The sequence below is a fragment of the Podarcis bocagei genome, assembly GCF_964188305.1.
Source record: "Podarcis bocagei genome assembly, chromosome: 18".
In the NCBI taxonomy this organism is placed as follows: Eukaryota; Metazoa; Chordata; class Lepidosauria; order Squamata; family Lacertidae; genus Podarcis; species Podarcis bocagei.
The window spans coordinates 3,801,458-3,828,429 of record NC_138144.1 but is presented as its reverse complement, the minus strand read 5'-3'; the positions used below and the strand labels follow the sequence as shown (position 1 = coordinate 3,828,429).

Genomic DNA, 26,972 nt, shown 5'->3' with positions numbered 1-26,972 from the left:
GTCAGCATTCTCATGGACATCGAAGTTCCACCAGAGATGATCTCCAAAACCTACAAAGTTGGCCAAACCTCAGCCACAACACCCTCTCCCTGGAAATCACTGTCCCACTTCAGGAGACCTTACAGCAGGGGTGTCAATGTGGTGCCTTCCAATTTTATTTTATTTTTTGGGACTACAACTCCCATCATCCCTGTCCACTGCTGCACTAACAGAGGACGATGAGATCTGTAGTCCCCACAACTTCTGGAAAGTATTGCATTGGCTGCCCCTGCCTCAGAGGACCAAACATTTGTGTTTCTGTGTTTCCCAGGGGAAGCCCATGGCACTAGTGGTGTGATTCGGCACCCAAATCGGAAGCATGTACAGAGCCCATTTTCAAGAACCGACACGACACCTTTGTTTACATCTGCATTCTGCACAAACCCCAAAAAACTTATCAGAGAAAGCAAACGTATAGGGCACGGAAGCCAACGAAGGCAACCTTTAAGTCAGACACTCACAATCCAACGTGATTGTACGACATAATAATAATAATAATAATAATAATAATAATAATAATAATAATAATAATAATAATAATATTTACATGCTGCCCATCTGACTTCCTCCATTATCACCAATTTTCTGTTTCTGGTGAGACCCTTACCAAACATAAAAAGGAATTCCTCTACCATTTTCTAATCATCGCTTCTCAGTCATTCCCATACGATCTCGGCCTCCACCTGTAACCCCCCAAACCCCTGCAACCCTCAAGGCAGGCTCCCAAACATGGCCCACCAGCAGCAGCCTCCACCAAGGGGTCCCAAAGAAATTTGGCTTGACCCTTCGAAAGCACCGGCAGTTTAACACCACCCTTAATTCTTCGCAGACGTAGTTGCATTAGGGTTCAGCCCCCAAGCGTCACCAACCATCACAACATTTGTTTCTTGCACCTTGCTAAATAAGTCACTTTGGGGTGTTTTGGGGGTGTTTTGGCTGGGAAGTGCACATTTAACGGGCCTTAAATCACTCTTGAGGGACGCGGGTGGCGCTGTGGGTTAAACCACAGAGCCTAGGACTTGCCGATCAGAAGGTCGGCGGTTCGAATCTCTGCAATGGGGTGAGCTCCCGTTGCTCGGTCCCTGCTCCTGCCCACCTAGCAGTTTGAAAGCACGTCAAAGTGCAAGTAGATTAATAGGTACCGCTCCGGCGGGAAGGTAAACGGCGTTTCCATGCGCTGCTCTGGTTCGCCAGAAGCGGCTTAGTCCTGCTGGCCACATGACCCAGAAGCTGTACGCCGGCTCCCTCGGCCAGTAAAGCGAGATGAGCGCCGCAACCCGAGTCGGCCACGACTGGACCTAATGGTCAGGGGTCCCTTTACCTTTAAAATCACTCTTGGGATGTTGCCTGCTGCCTCCTTAGCCTCAGGTATGCCTCTACCACTTCCCGCACCAATGGCTTTCTGCACCCCCAAATTCCAGCCTCTGTTGCACCACCCTCCAGCCCCCAAAGCAGCAAAATATTCTCCACCACCGACACTCCTAAATTTGCCCTTTTCTATAAAAAGTCAATCATGCCTCTTCCAGAATCCGCTGCAAGATAGACTTAATTGCACCCCTCCCCTGTACGGCTTTTTTCAGGGTCGTTCCCATTAGTTCCTCATTCCCCCCCCCCAAAAAAGCATGGCAATTCGAACTCTCAACCTCGGTCCAGCCACACCCCTTGAAACTCCTCTCAAGTCGCAAGAACTTCGCTCCGCCAGCTTGAACCCACAAGTGATGCAGTGCGACCCTCGAAGTCTCAGCTGGCCCCGAAAGACCCCAAATTTGTTCCCTCCAGAGCTCCAGCTGTTTTCGTTGCTCTCCTGCGCAACCCCAAACGCTTGCTCTACGCAACCCCCCAAAATTGCACCGTCTCCACCAGCAGCTTCCCCTGTGGCCTAGCACACTGCCCCCCCAAAAAAACCCTCTGCAAAACCAAGTCCTTACAGGCATAAGCTACATGCACCCCACAAAATTCCAGCTGCTGCACAGCCACTACTTAACACTCCCCCCCAAAAAATCCAATGCAAAGTTCCGCAGGCACCACTCATAAAAACACACTTCTCTGAACCCCCAAATCTTTGCTAGGCTTCTTGAGAGACCCAGAATTGTCTGCCCCCTAAGCCATCGCTGCCCCCCATAAAATACCCCCGGCCCAACAGCACCCCAAAACCGAACCCCCACAAAAAAGTCCAGCCACTTCACAACTAGCAGAACCCCGAAGTTTTTGTTGCCCCCCAAGAAAAGCCCCCCATTCCTGCACCCCAAAGTTTTTACGGAGACCCCCCCAAAAAAACCACATTCCTTATTCTTCGTAGCCGGGGGCTGCACCCCCAAATCGACCCCCACAAAAAAGTCCAGCCACTTCACAACTAGCAGAACCCCGAAGTTTTTGTTGCCCCCCAAGAAAAGCCCCCCATTCCTGCACCCCAAAGTTTTTACTGAGCTCCCCCCCAAAAAAATACATTCCTGATTCTTCGTAGCACCCCCAAATCGTTGCAGCGCCCCAGGGACACCCCCTGGGAGCCCCAAACTTGTCACGTCGACACTCCTGGGCCCCCTAAGTGTGGGTTGGGCCCCCTAAAAGTCTGGGTTGACCCCCCACCCCCCCAAAAAAAAACTCCAGCTGCCAAATCCTTGGCCAGCCCCAGAAAAGTCACAACTGCTCCATCCTCGCCCCCCTGCACCCCATTAAGCCCTGTGATGACCCCCCCCCAAAAAAGTCAACCCCCCCCAAAATAAGAGGCACGGCTTCACCTGCCTACCTGGAAGACCCCCCCCCCAAAAAAAAACACACACACACCCCACCACTTCTCCCCCCCCCAAAACAAACGCAAGCCCCACCCCCCACCTCGGTGCCCCCCTCTCCCTTTTGGGGGTGGGGAGGGGGGGTGGAGGGGAGACCCGACTTTTCTCTCCCCCCCCCCCGCGCTTGACACTCAAACTACACACTCACCTCCGCCATAGCCGAGAGTGCGAACGGCCGGGCGCGGGGGGGGGGGAGAGAGCCCCGGATGTGGAGCCGCCCGCTGATTGGCTCCTACGCGCAGGAGAGGGAAGGGGGAGGGGGGAGGAGGCAAGAGGGGAGGGAGGAGGGGGGTGGATTCCGGGGTGGGGGGGGGAGAGAGAGGGGGGGGCGGGAGGGGAAGGTGCGAGGCAGGGGAGGGGGAAGGAGAGGGGGGTGGGAGGAGAGGCGGAGGGGTGGATGTGGGGGGACCGAGGTAAAACGTGGGGGGAGCGGGGGGAAGTGGGGAGGCTGAGGTGAAATGCGAGGTGGGGTGGAAGGAGAAGTGAAGGGGTAAATATGGGGAGAAGTGAGGTAAAATGGGAGGGAACGGGGGGGGGGAATGTGAAGGAAAAGTGGGGAGGCTGAGGTGAAATGCGAGGTGGGGTGAAAGGGGAAGTGAAGGGGTAAATATGGGGAGAAGTGAGGTAAAATGGGAGGGAACGGGGGGGAATGTGAAGGAAAAGTGGGGAGGCTGAGGTGAAATGCGAGGTGGGGTGAAAGGGGAAGTGAAGGGGTAAATATGGGGAGAAGTGAGGTAAAATGGGAGGGAACGGGGGGGGAATGTGAAGGAAAAGTGGGGAGGCTGAGGTGAAATGCGAGGTGGGGTGAAAGGGGAAGTGAAGGGGTAAATATGGGGAGAAGTGAGGTAAAATGGGAGGGAACGGGGGGGGAATGTGAAGGAAAAGTGGGGAGGCTGAGGTGAAATGCGAGGTGGGGTGAAAGGGGAAGTGAAGGGGTAAATATGGGGAGAAGTGAGGTAAAATGGGAGGGAACGGGGGGGGAATGTGAAGGAAAAGTGGGGAGGCTGAGGTGAAATGCGAGGTGGGGTGAAAGGGGAAGTGAAGGGGTAAATATGGGGAGAACTGAGGTAAAATGTGGGGGGGAGCGGGGCAGAAGTGGGGAGTCTGAGGTGAAATGCGAGGTGGGGTGAAAGGGGAAATGTTGCTGCTTTAAATGTTTTTAAATGCTTTACCTTTACTTTAGTCCTATGCAGAGCAGACCTTTTGAAATGGATGGATAACCTGGAATAGAACCCATTATGATGAAAAGCTAGAATTCTAAGAGATGAGGGGAAAGTAAAAGGTGAGAGGCGAAGCCAAATAATGTGGAAATAGAAATAAGAGAGGTGTCCGGGGCAGTGATAGGCAGTTCTCATTTCATTAAAACAAAAGACGGGAGTTCAGACCTCTTCTGTCTAATCCAAGTCATTTGGAAACCGATACGGTCGTTTTTGTGAGTGAGAAGTTGGTACTTTACACATGCTCAGAAGCACTTCATATCTGTACCTTGTCTGCAAGACACCCTTGCCTTTGGCATTGAGCCCCCATCATTCAGGAAGCATATTGACAGCTTGGAAAGAAAAAAAGGTAAAGGGACCCCTGACCATTAGGTCCAGTTGTGGCCGACTCTGGGGTTGTGGCGCTCATCTCGCTTTACTGGCCGAGGGAGCCGGCGTACAGCTTCCAGGTCATGTGGCCAGCAGGACTAAGCCGCTTCTGGCGAACCAGAGCAGCACACGGAAACGCCGTTTACCTTCCCGCCGGACCTATTTATCTACTTGCACTTTGCCGTGCTTTCGAACTGCTAGGTTGGCAGGAGCAGGGAGCTCACTCTGTCGCAGGGATTCGAACCGCCAACCTTCTGATCGGCAAGTCCTAGACACTTTGGTTTAACCCACAGCGCCACCCGCATCCCCTCGGAAAGAAACACGCACGTAAAATCCAGTGACGACTTTTGTACGTCAAATGTGAACCATCAAAAACCAGATGCTGGAAACAAGGTTATAGCATGTGTTGGCCCCATTCTGAGTAGACCCATTAGAAATAATAAGCATCACTAACTTAGGTCCGTTAATTTCTTTTTAAAATTAGATCACAACATCTACCAACATCCTACACACATAAAGTATCCCACCCTAACCCAGAAGATGGGAGTTTAGACAACACGTCCAGAATAACATCCCCAAACCACAGAAAGTTTATGCAGTTTGTATTAATCAAAAAGCTTTATACTGTGTGGGTAGCCCTCTCTTCACTTTTAGCCATGCCCATAACAAAGCTGTACCAGACAGTTGCAAAAGCGTCTTTAAGCTTCAAACTTTTTGCTGATTTAATTTGTTAATTCAATTCCCCCCCCCCCACAAGTGCTATTTTGTGAACAAAATTTTCTCGTACTGGTTTGCCAAAGAAAAACACCTTCCAAATTCACCCACTACCTTTGGTTATTATGAGCCTGGCCACTACTAAAAGAGAAATTGTTAGAGGTTTGAACTGTAAGTTAGTATTAAGGTAGAGGTAAAGGGACCCCTGACCATTAGGTCCAGTCGTGACCGACTCTGGGGTTGTGGCGCTCATCTTGCTTTACTGGCTGAGGGAGCCGGCGTACAGCTTCCGGGTCATGTGGCCAGCAGGACTAAGGCGCTTCTGGCGAACCAGAGCAGCGCATGGAAAAGCTGTTTACCTTCCCGCCAGAGCAGTACCTATTTATCTACTTGCACTTTGATGTGCTTTCGAACTGCTAGGTTGGCAGGAGCAGGGGCCGAACAACAGGAGCTCACCCCGTCATTGCGGGTATTCGAACCGCCAACCTTCTGATCGGCAAGTCCTAGGCTCTGTGGTTTAACCCACAGTGCCACCCACGTCCCACAAGTTAGTATTATCTCCCACTAAAAGATTGCATTATTTTCAGTGAGTTTACCCCGCGCATAACTCAGTTGGATACAACCCAAAGCAAACAGAATAAATAATAAGTAAACATAGATGTGTATCACTTCTCAACACCTCGAGCACGGTGCTTAGCAGTGGAATCTATTTGGCTGTGACTCAAGCAAGAGGCGGCTCTCAAGAGGAGAGAGGACAGCAGCAAAACATCTGTATGAAGTAAACCGTAGCAAGGGGAGTTCCTTAAAGAACCAGATACATTTAGCCTAGAGAAAACGAGGCTCAAGGAGAAATGGGTGAATCAGATTTCCAAATTCTGAAAAATACATCTTATAGGACGGGGATGGGGTGGAAACTGTTTGCTTGATTCACTTTGGGCAGGACGAGAATCAATCGGTAATGCAACATGCAAGCATTTAGATTCCAAGGTCCAGTGGCCACTTTTGAAACAGGTTCTGGGCCCGACTTCAGATTTTTCTCAGTTGCCCACGTATACTTGCCCATGTTCTTATGACATGGAGGCAGATCTAGGGAGATGCACAGATCAAAGCCAGGATCTGATCTGACGAGGTCATTATATAAGGAAAAGGTAAAGGACCCTGGACAGTTAAATCCAGTTAAAGGCAACTATGGGGTTGCGGCACTCATCGCTTTCAGGCCAAGGGAGCTGGCATTTGTCCACAGACGGCTTTCTGGGTCATGTTGGCAGCAGGACACCGTGACGAAAACCAGAGTGCATGGAAATGCCATTTAGCTTCCCTCTGTAGCAGTACCTCTTTATCTACTTGCACTGGTGTGCTTTCGAACTGCTAGGTTGGCAGGAGCTGGGACAGAGCAACAGGAGCTCACCCCGTCACGGGGATTCAAACCACTGACCTGATCAGCAAGCCCAAGAGGCTCAGTGTACTTAAATGATGGAACTGTGGTGGAGCCTAGAAGGGCTGTACTGCTTCTTGCTCCCCAATGACCTTGACCACAAGGTGTACACATGTGCAGGTGAGGAGGGCTTTGTCCTGAATCCCACTGCCTGGTCCCAACAGACGTGCCAGACACCAACAGACGTGCCAAATGACAAGAGGAGTATGGAAACCTGGGGCAAGCGAGGCAAAATGATACGCCACTATAAAATCTCACAGCTGGTATTGGAAGGCAAGTGGGGCAGCTCTCCTGTCACAAGATGCATTAATTCAGAGCCACAACAGCTCATCCTTTGATGAAACCTGTTCCCTCAGGCCAGAGATGCAGCAGGCCACAACCAAATAAACGAAAAGTCCCACAACCAAATAAACGAAATACATCATGGCTTCTTTTCAGTTCTGAGAGGTCTGGGATCCTTTAATTTGAAATCAAGGAATTTATATAACTCAAGCCACTTTGCCTTTTATCCTCACCGGGCGGCTAATTTCGAGAATGCGAGGAGAAGGAACGTATTGGAGAGCCGCCTTGGAAACCTGGAGTGGATCGCGTTTGTCAAAGGTGTAGATTTTGGGTTTGGAGAGCTCGTCATACTTTGCCGCTCCAGCAGGATGGTGGATTAGTTTTCTATGTGGCTCTGTAGGAGTGAACCAAAGGAGAAGCAACATTGGCAAAATTCGACACAAGCAGCCCTTTCCCCAAAAGGTTTGAAGGTCTAAAACCTAGAGGCGATGCAAAATCGCTCACAACCATTGAATTTGGGAGCATTCTTCTGTCTTGGGGAATTCACATTATAGGGCGAAACTAGCCGACAAGTCTCACGTCAGGTTACCTCAGAAATTGTTGGCATATCAATGATATCCTTGGAAGATAAAGGTGGCATATAAATGCAATTAATATGGAAAGGAAGAAACTTGTGAATGCTAGGTGACAGAATGAGTGTGTGGAAGCAATGGCGCCTTGTTCATGGATGGTTGGGGAAACACTTCCATCACTGGGCAATCAAATTTTTCAGATTTCCCCCCAAGTTTGTCGAAAACGTGTTTGAGCGCATAAAAGATATGCACCATGAAAGTTCTCAGACCACCTTTGGGTCTGTTAAAATCACTTGTCTTGCCCCCCAGCCTGATGCACATCTGTTCAGCAGCCAGGTGTTGACAGGTGTTGCTTTTATTCCTGGCCCAGAGGCAAAGAAGGCAGTTGAACCCCCAGCAAAATAACAGAAGGCAGTACAGTGGTACCTCAGGTTCTAACCCAGAAATAGTGCTTCAGGTTAAGAACTTTGCTTCAGGATGAGAACAGAAATTGTGCTCCGGCGACACAGCAGCAGCAGGAGGCCCCATTAGCTAAAGTGGTGCTTCAGGTTAAGAACAGTTTCAGGTTAAGAACGGACCTCCGGAACGAATTAAGTACTTAACCCGAGGTACCACTGTACTCAGGTGTGTGCCTTACAGCTGAGGGTGAGATGCAAGGCAAGTAGTTTGAAAAGTTAGGTGGGAGGTGCCCCCCCCCTCAAGCAGAAACAAAAGTCTTCCAAGTTGGCATCTGCAATCCGACTGCCGACGGCTTTTCTCTCAGGGCAGGGGGTGTGCAGGTAGCCGTTCCCGCACCGCTCGGCTGTCAGAAGGGGGATCTCGGAAGCCGGTGGGAGCCCTGCTACCAATGCACTTAGGCACCTGTGTTTGTACAGCACTATTCCCATGTTCCTCATCTTCTAAAAATGGGAAGGTTTATTGTTTAAGTGAGCGGCAGGGTGGCACAGCCTCCCCACCCGCTTACGTATCCCAGAGGAGCCACAGCTAGAGAGCAAGCTATCGTCGTCGTTAGCAAGAAGGTGGAAACGTATCTCTTACTCTTTGGAATGGAGGGCACGGTCCGTGGTATGGCTAGAGCAATTATCCTTTGCGTGGGAACAGCGGCCAGTGCTCCTTTGCTCACCTGAAGACAAGAGACAAAGGAGAAAGGAAGAGCTGGCTGGATCAGGCCAATGACCCATCAATTCCAGCGTCCTGTTATCACTGTGTCCAGCCTGCGGTTTCTAGCAACTGGTATTCCAACTTGTGGAGGCAGAGCCAACTCAGCTCCATAAACTTGCCAAATCCCCATTTAAAGCCACCTACCATAAATAGGTACCGCTCCGGCGGGAAGGTAAACGGCGTTTCCGTGCGCTGCTCTGGTTCGCCAGAAGCGGCTTCGTCATGCTGGCCACATGACCCAGAAGCTGTACGCTGACTCCCTCAGCCAGTAAAGCGAGATGAGCGCCACAACCCCAGAGTCGGCCATGACTGGACCTACTGGTCAGGGGCCCCTTTACCTTACTTTACCATATTTTTGGGGATGCGGGTGGCGCTGTGGGTTAAACCACAGAGCCTAGGGCTTGCTGATCAGAAGGTCAGTAGTTCAAATCCCCACGATGGGGTGAGCTCCCGTTGCTCGGTCCCTGCTGCTGCCCACCTAGCAGTTCGAAAGCACGTCAAAGTGCAAGTAGATCAAAGGTACTGCTCCGGCAGGAAGGTAAACGGCGTTTCCGTGCGCTGCTCTGGTTCGCCAGAAGTGGCTTAATCCTGCTGGCCACATGACCCAGAAGCTGTACGCCGGCTCCCTCGGCCAATGAAGCGAGATGAGCGCCGCAACCCCAGAATCGGCCACAACTGGACCTAATGGTCAGGGGTGCCTTTACCTTTACCGTACCATATTTTTCCGTGTATAAGACGCCCTCCATGTACAAGACAACCCCTATTTGTTTTGAACCCAAAATAAAGAACCCAACCTTTTAGACCTCAAACAGAACGGCTTTGATATAGCAACCCCCCAAGATTGCCCCAAGTCAGGCATAGGCAAACTCGGCCGAGTTTTCTAGAGGGCCGAGTTTGCCTATGCCTGCCCCAAATTGTTGAGCTCTTTTTTGGAGATTCACCTCATATATTAAAGCATCAGCAGTGGTCACCCTGTAATGTTTGGCAGAACTCTGTGCTCTGGTTGATAAGTGGATTGACGGTTCTGGCAGCTTCTTCATGGCAGCCGCAGGAAGGTAGCAACCCCTGACGGCACCTGAGATCACCCAAAGATATTGGGAATTCACCCTATACCAAGAATTATTTACCAAAAGTTTTATTCTTTTTGTAAACCACTCTTGAGGGGTGTTTATTTTTAAATGTATGAAGTGGGGAGCTGCCACTGAAAAGGACTGTTCTTGATGCCACCTTCCATGGTGAGGGCACACGAAGAAGGTCTTCAGATGACAATTTATGGTATAAGTTATACCATATGGGGGACGCGGGTGGCGCTGTGGGTTAAACCACAGAGCCTAGGGCTTGCCGATCAGAAGGTCGGCGATTCGAATCCCCGCGACGGGGTGAGCTGTTGCTCGGTCCCTGCTCCTGCCTAATGGTCAGGGGTCCCTTTACCTTTACTTTTATACCACATGGAGGAAAGGAGAATTCATTATACAACAGCGCCAAGACTAGGTTGGTAGGGGCTTTAATAAATGGTCTCCTGAGAGGCCTCCCCAATTTTCAAGTGGTTTGTCCAAATAAAAGCTTCGGTACCACTGAGCCAAAGCATATGACCTCCCAACCACGGGCAAGTATGCCAGAAGCAGCTTCCCCATGGCCAGGAATAATAGAATTGTAGAGTTGGAAAGGGACCCAAAGGAGCATCTAGTCCAACCCACTCCCCTGCAATGCTAGAATCTGAGTTAAGGTAGCAGGCCGGCCAAGGGTATACATACCAGCGGATATAGGGGACGGTTTATTTCCCAGGCAGACCGGTATGGCCGGGGCTGTGCCAGTTCTATCAGCCTTGACGACGCCTTCACCTTTAGGGCTGCAGCTTTTACCGGCCACGCAGCAGTGGGTCTGGATTAGGGGGAGAATATATTAGGAATTTAGCAATATAGTAAGAAGAAGAAGAAAAGCCCACCCACACCTGCAAAAGGCAAGAAGCATAAGGCAAATTAAAGCAGTCTTCGTGGCTCTTTGTGGCAAATCCCCAACTACGGACTAGTTTACCTTGCCCTATGTATTCAGAGGGACGCGGGTGGCGCTGTGGGTTAAACCACAGAGCCTAGGACTTGCCGATCAGAAAGTCGGCGGTTTGAATCCCCGCGACGACGGGGTGAGCGCCCATTGCTCGGTCCCTGCTCCTGCCAACCTAGCAGTTTGAAAGCACGTCAAAAGTGCAAGTAGATAAATAGGTACCGCTCCGGCGGGAAGGTAAACGGCGTTTCCGTGCGCTCCTCTGGTTCACCAGAAGCGGCTTAGTCCTGCTGGCCACTTGACCCGGAAGCTGTACGCCGGCTCCCTCGGCTAATAAAGTGAGATGAGTGCCGCAGAGTTGGCCATGACTGGACCTAATGGTCAGGGGTCCCTTTACCTATGTATTCAGAACTGGTCATGTTACAGGTACCACATAATACCCATCCTGCATCAGTTATCTTGCAAACTGCCCTCTTTGGATGAAGGGAAGTCTATACATTTAATAAATAAAAAGAAAGAAAGAAGCCACTCTTTTGGTGTGACACCTTTGGAACTCCCTGCCTATTGACATCAGCCAGATGCCTTCATTGCACTCTTTTTCAGCACCTTTTGCTTGGACAAGCGTACCAGCTGCGGATGATGGGAGTTGTAGTCCCAAAACATCTGGAGGGCCCAGTTTGCCTATGCATGATCTAACCAGGGTTTCTCAGCTCTGCATCAGAATAATCAGCATTTTACATTTGTAATGCTAGTATTTTCTAATGTTTATTCATTTGTATTACTTTCTGTAATGCTTAAGTTCTGCTAAGCAAAGTAAACGTATTTGCTATGTTCCTGAATACTCGTCCTTGACCACTAGATTTTTTGTGTGGAGATATGAAGAGGATTTGCCCCCTCAATGTGGCTGTTGTTCCAGAGGAAATTAAGGCGAAAAACCTAACTGTCCGACTGATTCTGCTACACAGAAACCAGTCTTAAATTTGTCCCCTGAACAGAACAAAGTTGTCACACCCAAAACCTGGTGACCTGCAGGTTTTTCTTGGTGGTGGCCCCCTGATTATGCAATACCCTCCCCATATAGGCTTGCCTGATGCCGACTCCATAATCTTTTAGGCAGATGTTTCCTTCTCCCGGGCTTTTTAAAATTACACTGGGAATATTTTTCAGTTGCTCCTTGATTCTTCCACCAACCTCTACAAATGCAGTTTAGCTACTGTGTCTATGCTGGGTTTGAGGGTTACTTAACTCTATTACCGTTTATCCTTTTTATTAATTATAATTGATTTCATTGTCCAAAACATTGGCATGAATTTTAACGGGCCTGTAAATCACCCAGAGGTAAATGAGATGGAATGGGCCAAAAAAAAAGTTTCAGCCAAAATACATTTTCTGTTTACAGCTGTTATTCTCCCCCCCCCCAATAAAAACCCCACTCACCCAGTATGTGTTTTTTTTGGGGGGGGGTGATTTTTTGGTCCGGTTACATTCTCTCCCTACCTGTCCCCGCTGTAGTCTGAATTGACCTTTTTGGATTGAGACAGGACTTCCTGACGGGGAGTTAAGACTGCAAAAGAACAGGTGGAGGAAGAAAGGTAAATAGATGTGAACATTGATATAGCCCTGCCAGAATGTGATCAGATTAGCCCATCTGCGCCAAGAACATCATATTCTCCCCTAGCTTGACATTAGGGGGGTGGGAGAGAAATTTGATTCCATTTTCATTTAAGGGTAAGCCTACCTAATTCACCCCTTTTCCAAAACAACACGCAAACACAGCCCTCCTTCCAAAATTTGCACTTTTGCGAATTTTGCAAAGCAGTTCTCCAACCAAGAAAAGCATACAGAAAAATTCATGTGCTAGAACCGGAAATAGCTTGCAGATACTTAATGGGCTTAGGATTTTATTTATGTTAAGTGATGAATTAATATGTTTAATTATATAAGGTGAAGATTTAAGGATGTTAATGTTTAAGTTAAATTTCATAAAAATTGGGATTTGGAAAACCGTTAAAAGGACATGCAATGAAATTCAACCAAGGGGAAGCGAGGAACTCACTTAACAAAGTTAATAACTGTAATTTTCAATAAGGCTATTATTTATGTTTGTTTGTTTATGATATTGTGAAAACCAATAAAAAAATTTTGGGGAAAAAGAAAAATCCATGTGCTAGGATAAAGCATGCGCAAGACCACATGTTAAAGAAAACAGTTCAATTCTTTTATTTTCTTAACTTGCCTGGAACTGTTGTTCTAGGCTGCGCCTTAGGTATCTTATCTACCCAGTATACAGAAGGCCTGCAGAAAGAGAAAGGAGGGAGAGATGGTTAGAGATGAGTTGGCAGAATATCTCCCTCTCCTGCAATTGTGACACCTATCCTACTGCTCCCTTCGTGTCAAGAACAGGCCAGTTCACTTCCGCTCAGCCTCTGTCCTGGTGTTTATCTGTGTCCCCCCCCCTTTTAGTATTAATATTAATTTACAAAGCCCTGATCAACTTAGGCCCGGGGGCACCTCAGGGTAGGGTTGCCACCCATCCCTAGAAAAGCAAGCATCCTTTTTCTTTTCACATATTCAAGCTGCTCCTCCTGCAAATTGCGCAAGGAGGGTGAGTCCGGTGGGGAGATTACAGAGATCACCTGCGGTAGCATCAATGGTCATTCCCTGAATTGGCAAGGCTCATTCAACAGCAACTAGCAACCCAGTCCTGTGGAACTTCCTTTTCAACCTTATAAACACCTGCTGGAAACTTTCCTGTTCTGCCAGGCTTGTGCAGACAGTGAAGAACGCATCGTTCCATCTGATTTTAACATTTCTGCGTGGTTTTTGCTGTCTAATGTGCAATTGTTGTAAACTGCTCTGATGAAGCAAGTGTTGGTAAGGAAGGGATGGGCAGACCTCCTCCCTCCAGCCCATAGATCTCGCCTGGCAATGCCATTTCATCAAAACTGTGGGCACCTCCCATCATACATGCTGTCAGGTGCTGGGGAGTTAGAGGTTCAGCAGCCAATGAATGATCAGGAACCTTAAGGTGTGCCCCATATCAGTGCCAGATTTACCTATAGGCTAAACAAGCTATAGGTGGCGCTGTGGGTTAAACCACAGAGCCTAGGACTTGCCGATCAGTAGGTTGGTGGTTCAAGTCCCCATGATGGGGTGAGCTCCCGTTGCTCGGTCCCTGCTCCTGCCAACCTAGCAGTTCAAAAGCACGTTGAAGTGCAAGTAGTTAAATAGGTACCACTCCAGCAGGAAGGTAAACGGCGTTTCCATGCGCTGCTCTGGTTCGCCAGAAGCGGCTTAGTCCTGCTGGCCACATGACCCGGAAGCTGTACGCCGGCTCCCTCGGCCAATAAAGCGAGATGAGCGCCGCAACCCCAAAGTCTAATGGTCAGGGGTCCCTTTACCTTTACCTAAACAAGCTATAGCTGAGGGTCCCACTCTTGGCCCGCCCCCCCAAAAAAAAAATAAAGGGGGAAAAACCCCAGGATGTACATTTCCAAAATAAAAGATACAAAACACATAAAATAAAACCTAGATACAGCAACAGTATTTTGTGTTGTGTAGGCTCCTATGATGTAAGTCATGGGCCCCGCCTGCTAGCCTGCTCCCTAAAATATCACTGCTTTGCTCCTTTCTATATATAGGGTGCCAACATTCTGCATGGACTGGTTGCATGGCAACATGCGCAAGTGGCTTGAGATACCTATGAGGTCCATAAATGACCATATAGCATATATTCAACACAAAAAAAGCAGCGGAAATTTGTGGTTGACAAAGGGCAGCTGGACATAGAAAGGGCCCCATTACCTTCAGTAGCTTAGGGCCTCGTCAAACCTAAATCTGGCCCTGCCCGATTCTGCCTTGGGTAGGGAAGTTTGCATGACAAACCCTTGATCCTCGGAGTGGTCTAACCTTCAGTCTCTCTTCCCAGGGAACACTGGGAATTGCAGCTGTACGAGGAGAGTTGTCTCCTGACAACTTTCAGCACTCGTAAGAACTATACAGCTCCAAGGTTTCGCCGAAAGGGAGCCATGGTTCTCCAGAGTGGAAGACCTTCATGCAACGCATAGTTCAACTATGGACCTCACTCCTACAGATGGCAGGGATGGCTACCAACAGGGTGGCTTTGAAAGAAGATTGGACCAAGTCAGGGGGGCACAAGGCTATCACAATGGCTCCGCTCTGCCTCCACAAGTCAGAGGCATTAATGCTTCAGAACACTATTTGCCAGAAGCTACAGGAGGCGAGAGGGACGCGGGTGGCGCTGTGGGTTAAACCACAGAGCCTAGGACTTGTCGATCAGAAGGTCGGCGGTTCGAATCCCCGCAATGAGGGGTGAGCTCCCATTGCTCGGTCCCTGCTCCTGCCAACATAGCCGTTCAAAAACACGTCAAAGTGCAAGTAGATAAATAGGTACCACTCCAGCGGGAAGGTAAACGGTGTTTCCATGCGCTGCTCTGGTTCGCCAGAAGCATTTTAGTCCTGCTGGCCACACGACCCGGAAGCTGTACGCCGGCTCCCTCGGCCAATAAAGCGAGATGAGCGCCGCAACCCCAGAGTCGGTCACGACTGGACCTAATGGTCAGGGGTCCCTTTACCTGTACCTTACAGGAGGTGAAGAGTGCTCTTGTTGGTGCCGATCCAGCAGGACTCTTAACGTTCTCTAAACGCACAGTGCAGATAAGGCCACACTGCAGTTTAGCTGGATGCAGTCCTGGAAATGCTATGCTAAAACTCAAACGGCGGTTGCTCCTGCTGGGGTTGAGAGGTCTAGCAACCAGGTTCTTACCTGCAGAAGACGGTTTGGTGGATAATTTTCGGCTGGGCAAGGATGCTGGTGCGGTCTTGCTTCTGAATCCATTCCGGAGGCATGAGTTGACAGGGCACCCGGCTCTGGAGACCTCCAGATCACCCAACAGGCAGACTAAGCATGTGGTTTAGAGTGCCAGCAAAAACAAGAGATAATTTTTTTTGAGATACAGTAGTACCTCGGGTTGCATATGCTTCAGGTTACAGACTCCGCTAACCCAGAAATAGTGCTTCAGGTTTAGAACTTTGTTTCAGGATAAGAACAGAAATCGGGCTCCGGCGGCAGCAGCAGGAGGCCCCATTAGCTAAAGTGGTGCTTCAGGTTAAGAACAGTTTCAGGTTAAGAACAGACCTCCGGAACGAATTAAGTACTTAACCCGAGGCACCATTGTGTGTGTGTGTGTGTGTGTGTGTGTGTGTGTGTGTATGTAAGTTGATTAATTGATTTCCCCAGACAACCAAAAAATACATAGTAGTAAAGAAAACCTACAGAGCAAATCTTGACTGTGAGTTTAGTCCCAATACTACTCACTGACATCAGAGACAGCAATGTGGAAAGCCAAAGGAAACAATTTATAATGGTTTAAGCTAGTGACCAAGTGTTACATTTGTTATCTGGGACGGGAGTGGGGGGGTGGCGGCATTGATGAGTAAGAATGAGCGCATACGTCAATTTTTTGGTTTCTCATTTCCCCAAACTTCACTTCGACATTTCTGCAGCAATTTGCAAATTAATAAGAAAAACTCCTAAAAATTCACCGACGTTTTAGAGCAAATTCCCCCAAATTTTGCAGGTTTTACAGGGTGTTTTATAGCTTCAGCAATTCTGGGGAGGCGGGAGGTGAATCACAAATCTAGCAAGCCCACCAATGCCATTTTATAAGTCTACCTAGAAACTGTCATAGGTATAAACCTTATATTAATCATATATATTTGAAACTATATACTGTACTGTGTATTATTTGAAAATATTGATACCGACCATCACCACTAGGGGGCAGCCCTGGCCAAAATATCCACACTGTGTTTTATTTGCAAAGGTGAATCTGTTCTGCCATGACCACAGTGCGGGAATTAGGCCTGATCTATAGATAGGAATTATTTGTGCAACGGGAGGTGAACTGACCTGATACTTACCTCCTGGGCAAATGTGCTGATCAGAAGGTATGTCTACCAGATCTCACACTTCTGAAATAGTCATCCGACACAGTCCTTAGCTAAAGAAAGAAAGAGGGGAGAGAGGAAAAAAAAGATTAAAACCAAATTTTCATTTTATACATTTTGAGAGAGAAATAGAATTTTCATGTGCCGCTCCACAGATTAAATATAATAATAATAATAATTTATTATTTGTAGCCCGCCGATCTGGCTGGGTTTCCCCAGCCACTCTGGGCGGCTTCCACAAAGACCAAAAATACGCTAAGATGTCACACATTAAAAACTTCCCTGAACAGGGCCGTCTTAAGATGTCTTCAGATTAATGTGAAATAGATTCACCTACCCTGAGAAATAAAGAGTCACGTCTTTCCTAACTCTGCATAGGGACGTAGCAATCAGCCTTTTCCCCCAAGGCAGAGATCATTGGGCCCGTCAAGCTCTGTACTGTCTGCACTGTGTGGCAGCAGCTCTCCAGGGCTTCAGGCAAGGGGACATTTCCAGCCCCACCTGAAGATGCCATGGGGGGGGGACAACATTTGTTAAGGGTGCAGAGAGTTGCTGAGAGACCCTGGTTCCTCTCATACAAACCCCAGGGGTTGGTTGTTAAACCACGCTGGCAACTCTAGATATGGATAGGAGAAGCCGCTGGGGGAAACCGAGACCACTAAGGATGCTGAGAGTTTTCGGGGGTGGTTAAAAACTTGGGAACTATGGGAATTGCAGCTTGGGGGGGCGGCTGAGGTCTCTGAACGTCTCTCAGCACCCACAACAAACGATGCACTTCCCAGGATTATTTGGGCGGGGGGGGGGGAATCTATGGCTGCTTAAAGTCCTTTAAAAATATAGTGCCCCCCTTTTCTTTCCAGCCTTGGTTCCCCTCCCCACATATCCCCCCCTTTCCCCCTTCAAGATACTAGCCTGTCCCGAGTCTATCCATGGCTCAACAGAGTGCATCAGTGCTAGCATCTGTTGCCATGGAGATGGTGACAGCGTCTTCCGTTGCCAGGGAAACCCCTTTGGACCAAATACCTAGGTGGCAACGGGAACATTAGAAGGATGCCTTGCTGGATCAGACAAAACGGTCTGTCCGGCCCAACCTTTCCCAACCTGGTGCCCTCATGATGTTTAGGACTGGGACTCCCTGCCCGGCACAACCTAACCGGACCCAGGGTCGCCTTCCTCTGCATACTTGCCAGCTTGTCAAGGTCCTCCTTAAATTGTGGCGTCCAGAATTAGACACAGGACTCCAGGTGTGGTCTGACCAGGGCAGAAGTGAGCCGTGAAAGCTCACTGGGTGACTTTGGGCCAGTCACCATCTCTTAGCCTAACTGCCATGGTCCAGTCTACGGGCAATCGAAGTCCCGGCTGAGGACGTCAGGATCGGGGACAAGATGGCGGGGTGGGAGCAGGAACGAGAGTCCAGAAGCCAGGGGTATGAGCGTCGGGAAGCAAAGAGTCACAAAGTCAAGGGTCCGAGGGTTGAGAAGCAAGGAGTCCCGAAGTCAAGGGTCTGAGGTTTGAGAAGCAAGGAGTCACAAAGTCAAGGGCCCGAGGGTTGAGAAGCAAGGAGTCACGAAGTCAAGGGTCCAAGGGTTGAGAAGCAAGGAGTCTCGAAGTCAGGGGTCCGAGGGTTGAGAAGCAAGGAGTCTCGAAGTCAAGGGTCTGAGGTTTGAGAAGCAAGGAGTCTCGAAGTCAGGGGTCCGAGGGTTGAGAAGCAAGGAGTCTCGATGTCAGGGGTCCGAGGGTTGAGAAGCAAGGAGTCACAAAGTCAAGGGCCCGAGGGTTGAGAAGCAAGGAGTCCCGAAGTCAAGGGTCTGAGGTTTGAGAAGCAAGGAGTCACAAAGTCAAGGGCCCGAGGGTTGAGAAGCAAGGAGTCACGAAGTCAAGGGTCCAAGGGTTGAGAAGCAAGGAGTCTCGAAGTCAGGGGTCCGAGGGTTGAGAAGCAAGGAGTCTCGAAGTCAGGGGTCCGAGGGTTGAGAAGCAAGGAGTCTCGAAGTCAGGGGTCCGAGGGTTGAGAAGCAAGGAGTCTCGAAGTCAAGGGTCCGAGGGTTGAGAAGCAAGGAGTCAAGGGTCCGAGGGTCGAGGAGCAAGGAGTCACGAAGTCAAGGGTCTGAGGGTCAAGAAGCAAGGAGTCAAGAAGCCGAGGCCCGAGGATCAGGAAGCAAGAAGCCAAACACAGCAAGGCAGGAAACATGTTGCTGTGGCAAAGAGCCGAAGGGAAATGCTGACCTTATATCCCTCCCCGGCTCTTGCCACCAGGTGCAATGTGTTACCAATCGGCCTCACCTGTGCGGCTGCACCTTGCCTCTCCAGAACAAACTTAGGAAGGCCCCAGTCCTGCGAAGCCCTACTGGTCACAGGGCCTGGCTCCTGCACGCACTCCTGACACTAACCTACCTCACAAGGTGGTTGCGAGGAGGGGAATCATGTACACTGCCTTGAGATCTGTGGAATAAAAAGGTCTAAAAATGATATAATAAGAGTGTGGCAGTACCCATACTTGGGAATTCCCTGCCCTTTGACATCACAGCCCTCATTCCTCCCCCCATTTCTATTTTATCTATCTATCTATCTATCTATCTATCTATCTATCTATCTATCTATCTATCTATATTACAGCTGTGTTGCATACTCAAACAAAACCAAAGAAAGACAACTCCCTTCTCTGGAGACAATCTACAGGGCACAATGTAGGAATCAGGGCCTTCAGTGTGGTGGCACCTGCCCTGGTTTCCTTTGCCACCTACCAAAGACCTTCCTCTTCCATCAAGCCATTCGAGTGAAGCTCTCTCCCTTCATCTGCACTGGAATTGTTTGAAAGACTTCTGCATCATTTTATTGCTTGCCGCTTGCCCCCTTAGGCTCCTTCAGGGTGGGGGTGTAAAGGCAGGATATCCATTTAATAAAATTAATAACATGACACTTTTATGTGTGCGTTATTTTCACGAAGACGGTGTTTCCGAACACGAGGGTTGACCGGGACACTGGCGGTCCGCAGAGTCGGCCCAAGAGGTTCATATCCTTTTCCCCTACTTTCAAATAAGAATGAGAATTCCCTCCCATTGTTCCAATGGAAGGAAATGAACGGAACTTCGCACCAGCTTTTGGCATGGCAAGTGGCACGGAGGGTGTTGCAGCGGAGGAAACAGGAAATCCAGCATCAGATCTTCCTGAGATTTGAGCTCTCCTTTGAGGGTCCCGGGACGCCAGGGCCCATAATTTCATTTGCCCTTTGGTTAAGCTTTGGACTACAGTGGTGAGAGGGATGCGGGTGGCGCTGTGGTCTAAACCACAGAGCCTAGGGCTTGCCGGACAGAAAGTCGGTGGTTTGAATCCCAGTGATGTGGTGAGCTCCCATTGCTCGGTCCCTGCTCCTGTCAACCTAGCAGTTCGAAAACACATAAAAGTGCAAGTAGATAAATAGGTACCACTCCAGCGGGAAGGTAAACGGCGTTTCCATGCGCTGCTCTGGTTCGCCAGAAGCGGCTTAGTCCTGCTGGCCACATGACCCGGAAGCTGTATGCCGGCTCCCTCGGCCAGTAAAGCGAGATGAGCGCCGCAACCCCAGAGTCGGCCACGACCGGACCTAATGGTCAGGGGTCCCTTTACCTTTATTAACGTTCATGCCATGAATTTGTCTAAATTCCTTTCAGAGCCATCCAAGTTGGTGCCTTTGCAGCCTCTTGTAGGAGAAGCTCCATAGCTTTAACTATGTGTTGCATGAAAATAAAATCCTTTTTTAAAAATCTGTCCCAGATCTGTTGAGCTGAGGTGCCCAGAACGGTACCCAGAATTCCAAACAGCCTAGATTTTTATAGCAGCCTTGATGACATTGGCAGTTTTCTTTTCAAAATCCCTTCCCTAACAATCCCCAGCATGTAATTTGCTGCATAGCCAATCGACATCTTAATCAAGCAATGAACCCGGCTCAGTCACCGCCAGTTCACACTCCAGGAGCATATATGTGAAATTATGATTTATTTATTTTTTAAACCCAATTTAAAACCCAATATAAGGGACACGGGTGGCGCTGTGGGTTAAACCACAGAGCCTAGGACTTGCTGATCAGAAGGTCGGCGGTTCGAATCCCCGCGACGGGGTGAGCTCCCGTTGTTCGGTCCCTGCTCCTGCCAACCTAGCAGTTCGAAAGCACGTCAAAGTGCAAGTAGATAAATAGGTACTGCTCCAGCGGGAAGGTAAACGGCGTTTCCATGCGCTGCTCTGGTTCGCCAGAAGCGGCTTAGTCCTACTGGCCACATGACCCGGAAGCTGGACGCCGGCTCCCTCGGCCAATAAAGCGAGATGAGCGCCGCAACCCCAGAGTCGGTCACGACTGGACCTAATGGTCAGGGGTCCCTTTACCTTTATTAACGTTCATGCCATGAATTTGTCTAAATTCCTTTCAGAGCCATCCAAGTTGGTGCCTTTGCAGCCTCTTGTAGGAGAAGCTCCATAGCTTTAACTATGTGTTGCATGAAAATAAAATCCTTTTTTAAAAATCTGTCCCAGATCTGTTGAGCTGAGGTGCCCAGAACGGTACCCAGAATTCCAAACAGCCTAGATTTTTATAGCAGCCTTGATGACATTGGCAGTTTTCTTTTCAAAATCCCTTCCCTAACAATCCCCAGCATGTAATTTGCTGCATAGCCAATCGACATCTTAATCAAGCAATGAACCCGGCTCAGTCACCGCCAGTTCACACTCCAGGAGCATATATGTGAAATTATGATTTATTTATTTTTTAAACCCAATTTAAAACCCAATATAAGGGACACGGGTGGCGCTGTGGGTTAAACCACAGAGCCTAGGACTTGCTGATCAGAAGGTCGGTGGTTCGGATCCCCATGACGGGGTGAGCTCCCATTGCTCGGTCCCTGCTCCTGCCAACCTAGCAGTTCGAAAGCACGTCAAAGTGCAAGTAGATAAATAGGTACTGCTCCAGCGGGAAGGTAAACGGCGTTTCCATGCGCTGCTCTGGTTCACCAGAAGCGGCTCAGTCCTGCTGGCCACATGACCCAGAAGCTGTACGCCGGCTCCCTCGGCCAATAAAACGAGATGAGCGCCGCAACCCCAGAGTCGGTCACGACTGGACCTAATGGTCAGGGGTCCCTTTACCTTTACCTTTAAACCCAATTCACATAACACTTGTTCACAACAAATTGCATTTGCCATTTTATTCCCCATTTGCCGAGCTTGTAAAGGTCCTATCTAGGACGTCTAGGACTTCGGCTTAAAGAGAGCTGTGCTTGCAAATGATCTGGGTGCTGCTACTAAGCTCGGATTCAAGTTGCAAGGAAGGCAATTACGACTGAAAATCAGGAATAACATCCTGACAGTGAGAGCTGCTCAAGAGTGTAATGGATTCCCTCAGAAGCTGGACTCCCCTTCCTTGGAGGATTTTAAGCAGAGGTTGGATGTGCCTGAATTTTAATGTAAGCAGCACAGCCAAATCTTTAGGTTGTTAACAGCGCTTGGGTAGAATCCTGTCTCCATTAGAGGAGGCCTAATAAGTCTAGCATCAGGGGTGGGAGCAAAGAGAGAGAGAGAGAGAGATCCCTCTTATTATCTTTCGGAGCAAAGGAAAAAAAAAGCTTTCCGTGGCCATTCTGAATATTCATTGCATCACGATGAATATTCAGGTAATGGATTTGGCAGCGCAAAGATCTCCAATAGGGAATTCATTAGGCCAAGGAGGCTCTGTGCTGGAGCTGATTATTATGGCCTGGGGAGGCAGCATCTCACAACCAGCTTATGACGCGGCATGAATATGACATCCGATGCACTTCTGGTGTGCATTTTCACAGAATCGTGGAGTTGCAAGGTTCCCTCAGGGGTCATCTAATCCACCCCCCTTGATCTATTTCCAGGTGTGCGCTCTGTGGAGCAGTTGTAGCAACAGGCGGCCACGCTCCAGGTCCACCAGTTTACGTACCTTTCCCCGACGGACTCTGCGCATGCAGCCGGAGACTATGCCTGCATGGCAACTGCCTTTGCTCACCCCTTTTCAGACCCTTCGTAGTTCTGGGAGGCAGTGGTGCAGGAAAATGTTGGGAAAGCCCTGGCCCTTCACCTGCCTGGCCTGCTTCTTCCTCGTCTTCTGAACCTCCCCCTGCCTCCGACTGTTGTCTCCTGGTCCCCACAAACCACAGTCCCCTTTCTTCCCGAGTCAGACTCCAGCCCCACACTCATCAGTGTCCCTGACAATAAGATGCATAAATATTAAGGAGGTAAAGGTAAAGGGACCCCTGACCATTAGGTCCAGTCATGGCCGACTCTGGGGTTGCGGCGCTCATCTCGTTTTACTGGCCGAGGGAGCCGGCGTCCAGCTTCCAGGTCATGTGGCCAGCAGGACTAAGCCATTTCGGGCGAACCAGAGCAGCGCACGGAAACGCCGTTTGTCTTCCCGCCGAAGTGGTACCTATTGATCTACTTGCACTTTGATGTGGCAGGAACTGGGACCGAGCAATGGGAGCTCACCCCGTCGCGGGGATTCGAACCGCCGACCTTCTGATCGGCAAGTCCTAGGCTCTGTGGTTTAACCCACAGTGCCACCCGTATCCCTAATATTAAGGAGAATTGCATATAAAAATGTGTGTATTAGGAGAAGTTCTCACTGACAAATCTTAGTGAGTTGGTTTTTTTTAATAGATGATATAAAAATAAATCACAGATTACTGAGGAAACGTGGAGAAGGGGGGTGGAATGGGAAACAGAGAGAAACCCTTTATCTACCGCTGAGTTCTGAGCTGCTTCCTCTAGGAGGCTTCTATTCAACCAAGCAGCTAGTCCTTTTGTCTTCACTTCTTCTGGAAGAGCCGACCAGGATCTGTGCAATAGCAGGTCCTTTGCTGGGCCGCCAGGGGGCAGCACAACTTCACCCTTAAAATGGCAATTCCAAGCGATGTCGCTGTCGCAAGGGCGACCCGAGACGAAACCAATGGCGGTTTGCCCCACAGACAATTTGGGCACTGCCAAAACCTCCTTATCCTTCCCTGTGTTCCCTGTGATGACGTTTGCCTGCTTGCTTGCCTTGCTTCTCGCGCTCGCTTCATCGGTACGTTCATGATGTCATGGCCAACCTGGTTGCGTAGCTTGTGACATCATCTTTTCTAGCCAATCGGTGGATTCGCCTGCGTGGCAAATCGGAGTGCCGGCTAGACTCGCCCTCTGCCATAACTGCACGGCCCTACAGTGGTACCTTGGGTTACATACGCTTCAGGTTACAGACTCTGCTAACCCAGAAATAGTACCTCAGGTTAAGAACTTTACTTCAGGATGAGAACAGAAATCGTGCTCTGGCGGCGTGGCAGCAGCAGGAGGCCCCATTAGCTAAAGTGGTGCTTCAGGTTAAGAACAGTTTCAGGTTAAGAACAGTTTCAGGTTAAGAACAGACCTCCGGAACGAATTAAATACGTAACCAGAGGTACCACTGTATTCAACTTTGCATTTAGCACCGCAACATTAAACCCATTCGCTGTGTGTTTTCCTGCTGGCTTTGGTTCGTAGATATGACTATTGATTGCGGAAATGGTTTTGGTCTTTTTTTTAAAATTGACTTAAGAATATTATACAGACAGCAAAACAAAGAAGTCTAAGTTAACATTGCCTTCTACCGATAAGAAATAACAATATTACAATAATGTAAATACTAAAAATTTACTTCCCCTTTTGAACTTCTATTCTGGTTACAATATATTACGATTCTATAAGAATCTATTATAACCTTTGCTTTCCCATATATTATTTTATTTCCCAAATTCAACCTAACCCTCCCCTCCTCCCCAGTGCTTCCCTTCACCTGTGTGAGATCTTCCCAACATAGTATTTTTTTTTCTAGTAGCTTTAACAAAATAAAATAACATGAAAACTGGGCAGCTCCCAACACACAATAAAACATCAAACTTCCCTAAACAGGGTTGCTTTCAGATGTCTTCTAAAAGTCAGATAGTTGTTTATTTCCTTGGCATCTGATGGGAGGGCATTCCACAGGGAGGGCGCCACCACCGAGAAGGCCCTCTGCCTGGTTCCCTGCAACCTCACTTCTCTCAGGGAGGGAACCGCCAGAAGGCCCTCAGTGCTGGACCACAGTGTCTGCCAGTGTCAGTGGCTGAGCAATGGGAATGGAGACACTCCTTCAGGTATACTGGACCGAGGCCTTTTAGGGGTTTAAAGGTGAGCACCAACACTTTGAATTGTGCTCGGAAATGTACTGGAAGCCAATGTAGGTCTTTCAGGACCGGTGTTATGTGGTCTCAGGGGCCACTCCCAGTCCCCAGTCTAGTTGCCGCATTCTGGGTTAGTTGTGGTTTCCGGGTCACCTTCAAAGGTAGCCCCACATAGAGCGCATAGCAGTAGTCCAAGCCGGAGATAACCAGAGCATGCACCACTCTGGCCAGACAGTCTGCGGGCAGGGAGGGTCTCATCCTGCGTACAAGATGGAACTGGTAGACAGCCGCCCTGGACACAGAACTGACCTGCGCCTCCATGGACAGCTGTGAGTCCAGAATGACTCCCAGGCTGCGCACCTGGTCCTTCAGGGACACAGTTACCCCATTCAGGACCAGGGAGTCCCCCATCCCCGCCCACCCCCTGTCCCCCAGAGACAGTTCTTCTGCCTTGTCAGGATTCAACCTCAATCCCTCAATCACATAGCTGCCATCCATCTCCATCCCTGACAGAGGCAGGTAAAAGGAGGAGGAAGAAGGATACATTTTTGTGGGAGGAGTTTAGAATAATAGAATTGGAAGGGACCCCAGGGGTCATCCAGTCCAACCCCTGTGATCTGAGAACCCGGTGGGCAGATATTGGCACAGCTGCTGCCTGATGGTTTGTGCCAAGCGAAAGAATTGGGCCTCGGGTCGGTCTTACGGCCTTTGCCCTTGCCTACGTGTTTCCTCTAGACAAACCTAGACAGCATCTTAAAAAGCAGAGACATCACCTTGCCAACAAAGGTCCGTATAGTAAAAGCTATGGTTTTCCCAGTAGTGATGTATGGAAGTGAGAGCAGGACCATAAAGAAGGCTGATCGCCAAAGAATGGATGCTTTTGAATTCTGGAGCTGGAGGAGACTCTTGAGAGTCCCATGGACTGCAAGAAGATCAAACCTCTCCCTTCTGAAGGAAACCAGCCCTGAGTGCTCACTGGAAGGACAGATCCTGAAGCTGAGGCTCCAAGACTTTGGCCACCTCATGAGAAGAGAAGACTCCCTGGAAAAGACCCTGATGTTGAAAAAGATGGAGGGCGCAAGGAGAAGGGGACAGCAGAGGACGAGATGGTTGGACAGTGTTCTCAAAGAGACCAGCATGAGTTTGACCAAACTGCGGGAGGCAGTGGAAGACAGGAGGGCCTGGCGTGCTCCGGTCCAGGGGGTCACCAAGAGTCGGACACGACTAAATGACTAAGCAACAACAACAATGTGTTTCCTCGAAGCGAGGTGAGGAGGAATAAAAACAGGTCCACTCTTTCTGCCAGCTCCATTCCTGTGCATCTTTCAAGATTAAAACTAATTAGTTCTCCTACACACACACAGACAGGAGCAACCCCAGAGGAAATTTGATAACCACACAAGCACACAAAGCCCGAGTCACTGCTATCAGCGGCAAGAGAAAGGCAGTTGATAGAGATCTTAATGGGTTCTTTGTGAAGTCTTAACTGTCATCCTGAAGGAGAGAGATTTTGATTTTAGAGCCAGTCCTGATTTCCTTTGGCTGCGGGGGGGGGGGGGGGGAGAAAGACAGGGGTCACCTGTTTTTGCAATTGAGCGTTGGATCTCACTATTTCAGCAGCAAACCGCTGTCATAAGACAATAAGGTCTCAAATATATAAATGAAATGTTCACAAATTTACAAGTCAAACACATACATACTTGTTGTTGTTGAGTCGTTTAGTCGTGTCCGCCTCTTGGTGACCCCCTGGACCAGAGCACGCCAGGCCCTCCTGTCTTCCACTGCCTCCCGCAGTTTGGTCAAACTCATGTTCGCAGCTTCCAGAACACTGTCCCACCATCTCGTCCTCTGTTGTCCCCTTCTCCTTGTGCCCTCCATCTTTCCCAACATCAGGGTCTTTTCCAGGGAGTCTTCTCTTCTCATGAGGTGGCCAAAGTCTTGGAGCCTCAGCTTCAGGATCTGTCCTTCCAGTGAGCACTCAGGGCTGATTTCCTTCAGAATGGAGAGGTTTGATCTTCTTGCAGTCCATGGGACTTTCAAGAGTCTCCTCCAGCACCAGAATTCAAAAGCATCCATTCTTCGGCGATCAGCCTTCTTTATGGTCCAGCTCTCACTTCCATACATCACTACTGGGAAAACCATAGCTTTAAATATACGGACACATACATACAGTAAGTATATAAACCACGTGTCTGAAATAGTACAGGAGAGCCATTTTGACTCTCCCAGTGACGTCAAATATTCCTCTGCACTAAGGGAGGCAA

At 49.2% G+C, this 26,972-nt stretch overlaps 2 protein-coding genes and 1 long non-coding RNA gene across 5 annotated transcripts in view; 1 reads left to right on the top strand and 2 right to left on the bottom strand.

Annotated features, from left to right (window-relative positions):
• Positions 1-3,053, bottom strand: part of MIER2 (MIER family member 2) — a 29,274-nt gene extending 26,221 nt beyond the window's left edge. Inside the window, exon 1 of the mRNA XM_081177809.1 lies at positions 2,977-3,053. Within this exon, the coding sequence (XP_081033935.1) occupies positions 2,977-2,985 (9 nt within the window). The 5' untranslated portion in view covers positions 2,986-3,053. The remainder of the gene's footprint in view (positions 1-2,976) is intronic.
• Positions 3,054-6,994: 3,941 nt separating this feature from the next.
• Positions 6,995-17,529, bottom strand: SPMAP2 (sperm microtubule associated protein 2). Of its 3 annotated transcripts, none has more exons than XM_081178106.1 (8): positions 17,462-17,529; positions 16,512-16,602; positions 15,366-15,500; positions 12,816-12,874; positions 12,077-12,143; positions 10,333-10,459; positions 8,456-8,540; positions 6,995-7,239 (listed from the first exon to the last, which is right to left on the bottom strand). In XM_081178106.1, exons 3-8 carry the CDS (start codon positions 15,446-15,448, stop codon positions 7,052-7,054), a joined length of 609 nt encoding a protein of 202 aa, XP_081034232.1. In that variant the 5' UTR covers positions 15,449-15,500; positions 16,512-16,602; positions 17,462-17,529; the 3' UTR covers positions 6,995-7,051. The 3 variants fall into 3 exon arrangements, with proteins under 3 accessions (XP_081034232.1, XP_081034230.1, XP_081034231.1); XM_081178104.1 differs by having other exon boundaries at positions 16,523-16,602; XM_081178105.1 differs by lacking the exon at positions 17,462-17,529 and adding an exon at positions 16,887-17,088 and having other exon boundaries at positions 16,523-16,602.
• Positions 17,530-17,555: 26 nt separating this feature from the next.
• LOC308577807 lies at positions 17,556-19,463 on the top strand. The gene is made up of 2 exons (XR_014003705.1): positions 17,556-17,624; positions 19,163-19,463. It is a non-coding gene; the product is annotated as an uncharacterized lncRNA (long non-coding RNA).
• Positions 19,464-26,972: the final 7,509 nt, after the last annotated feature.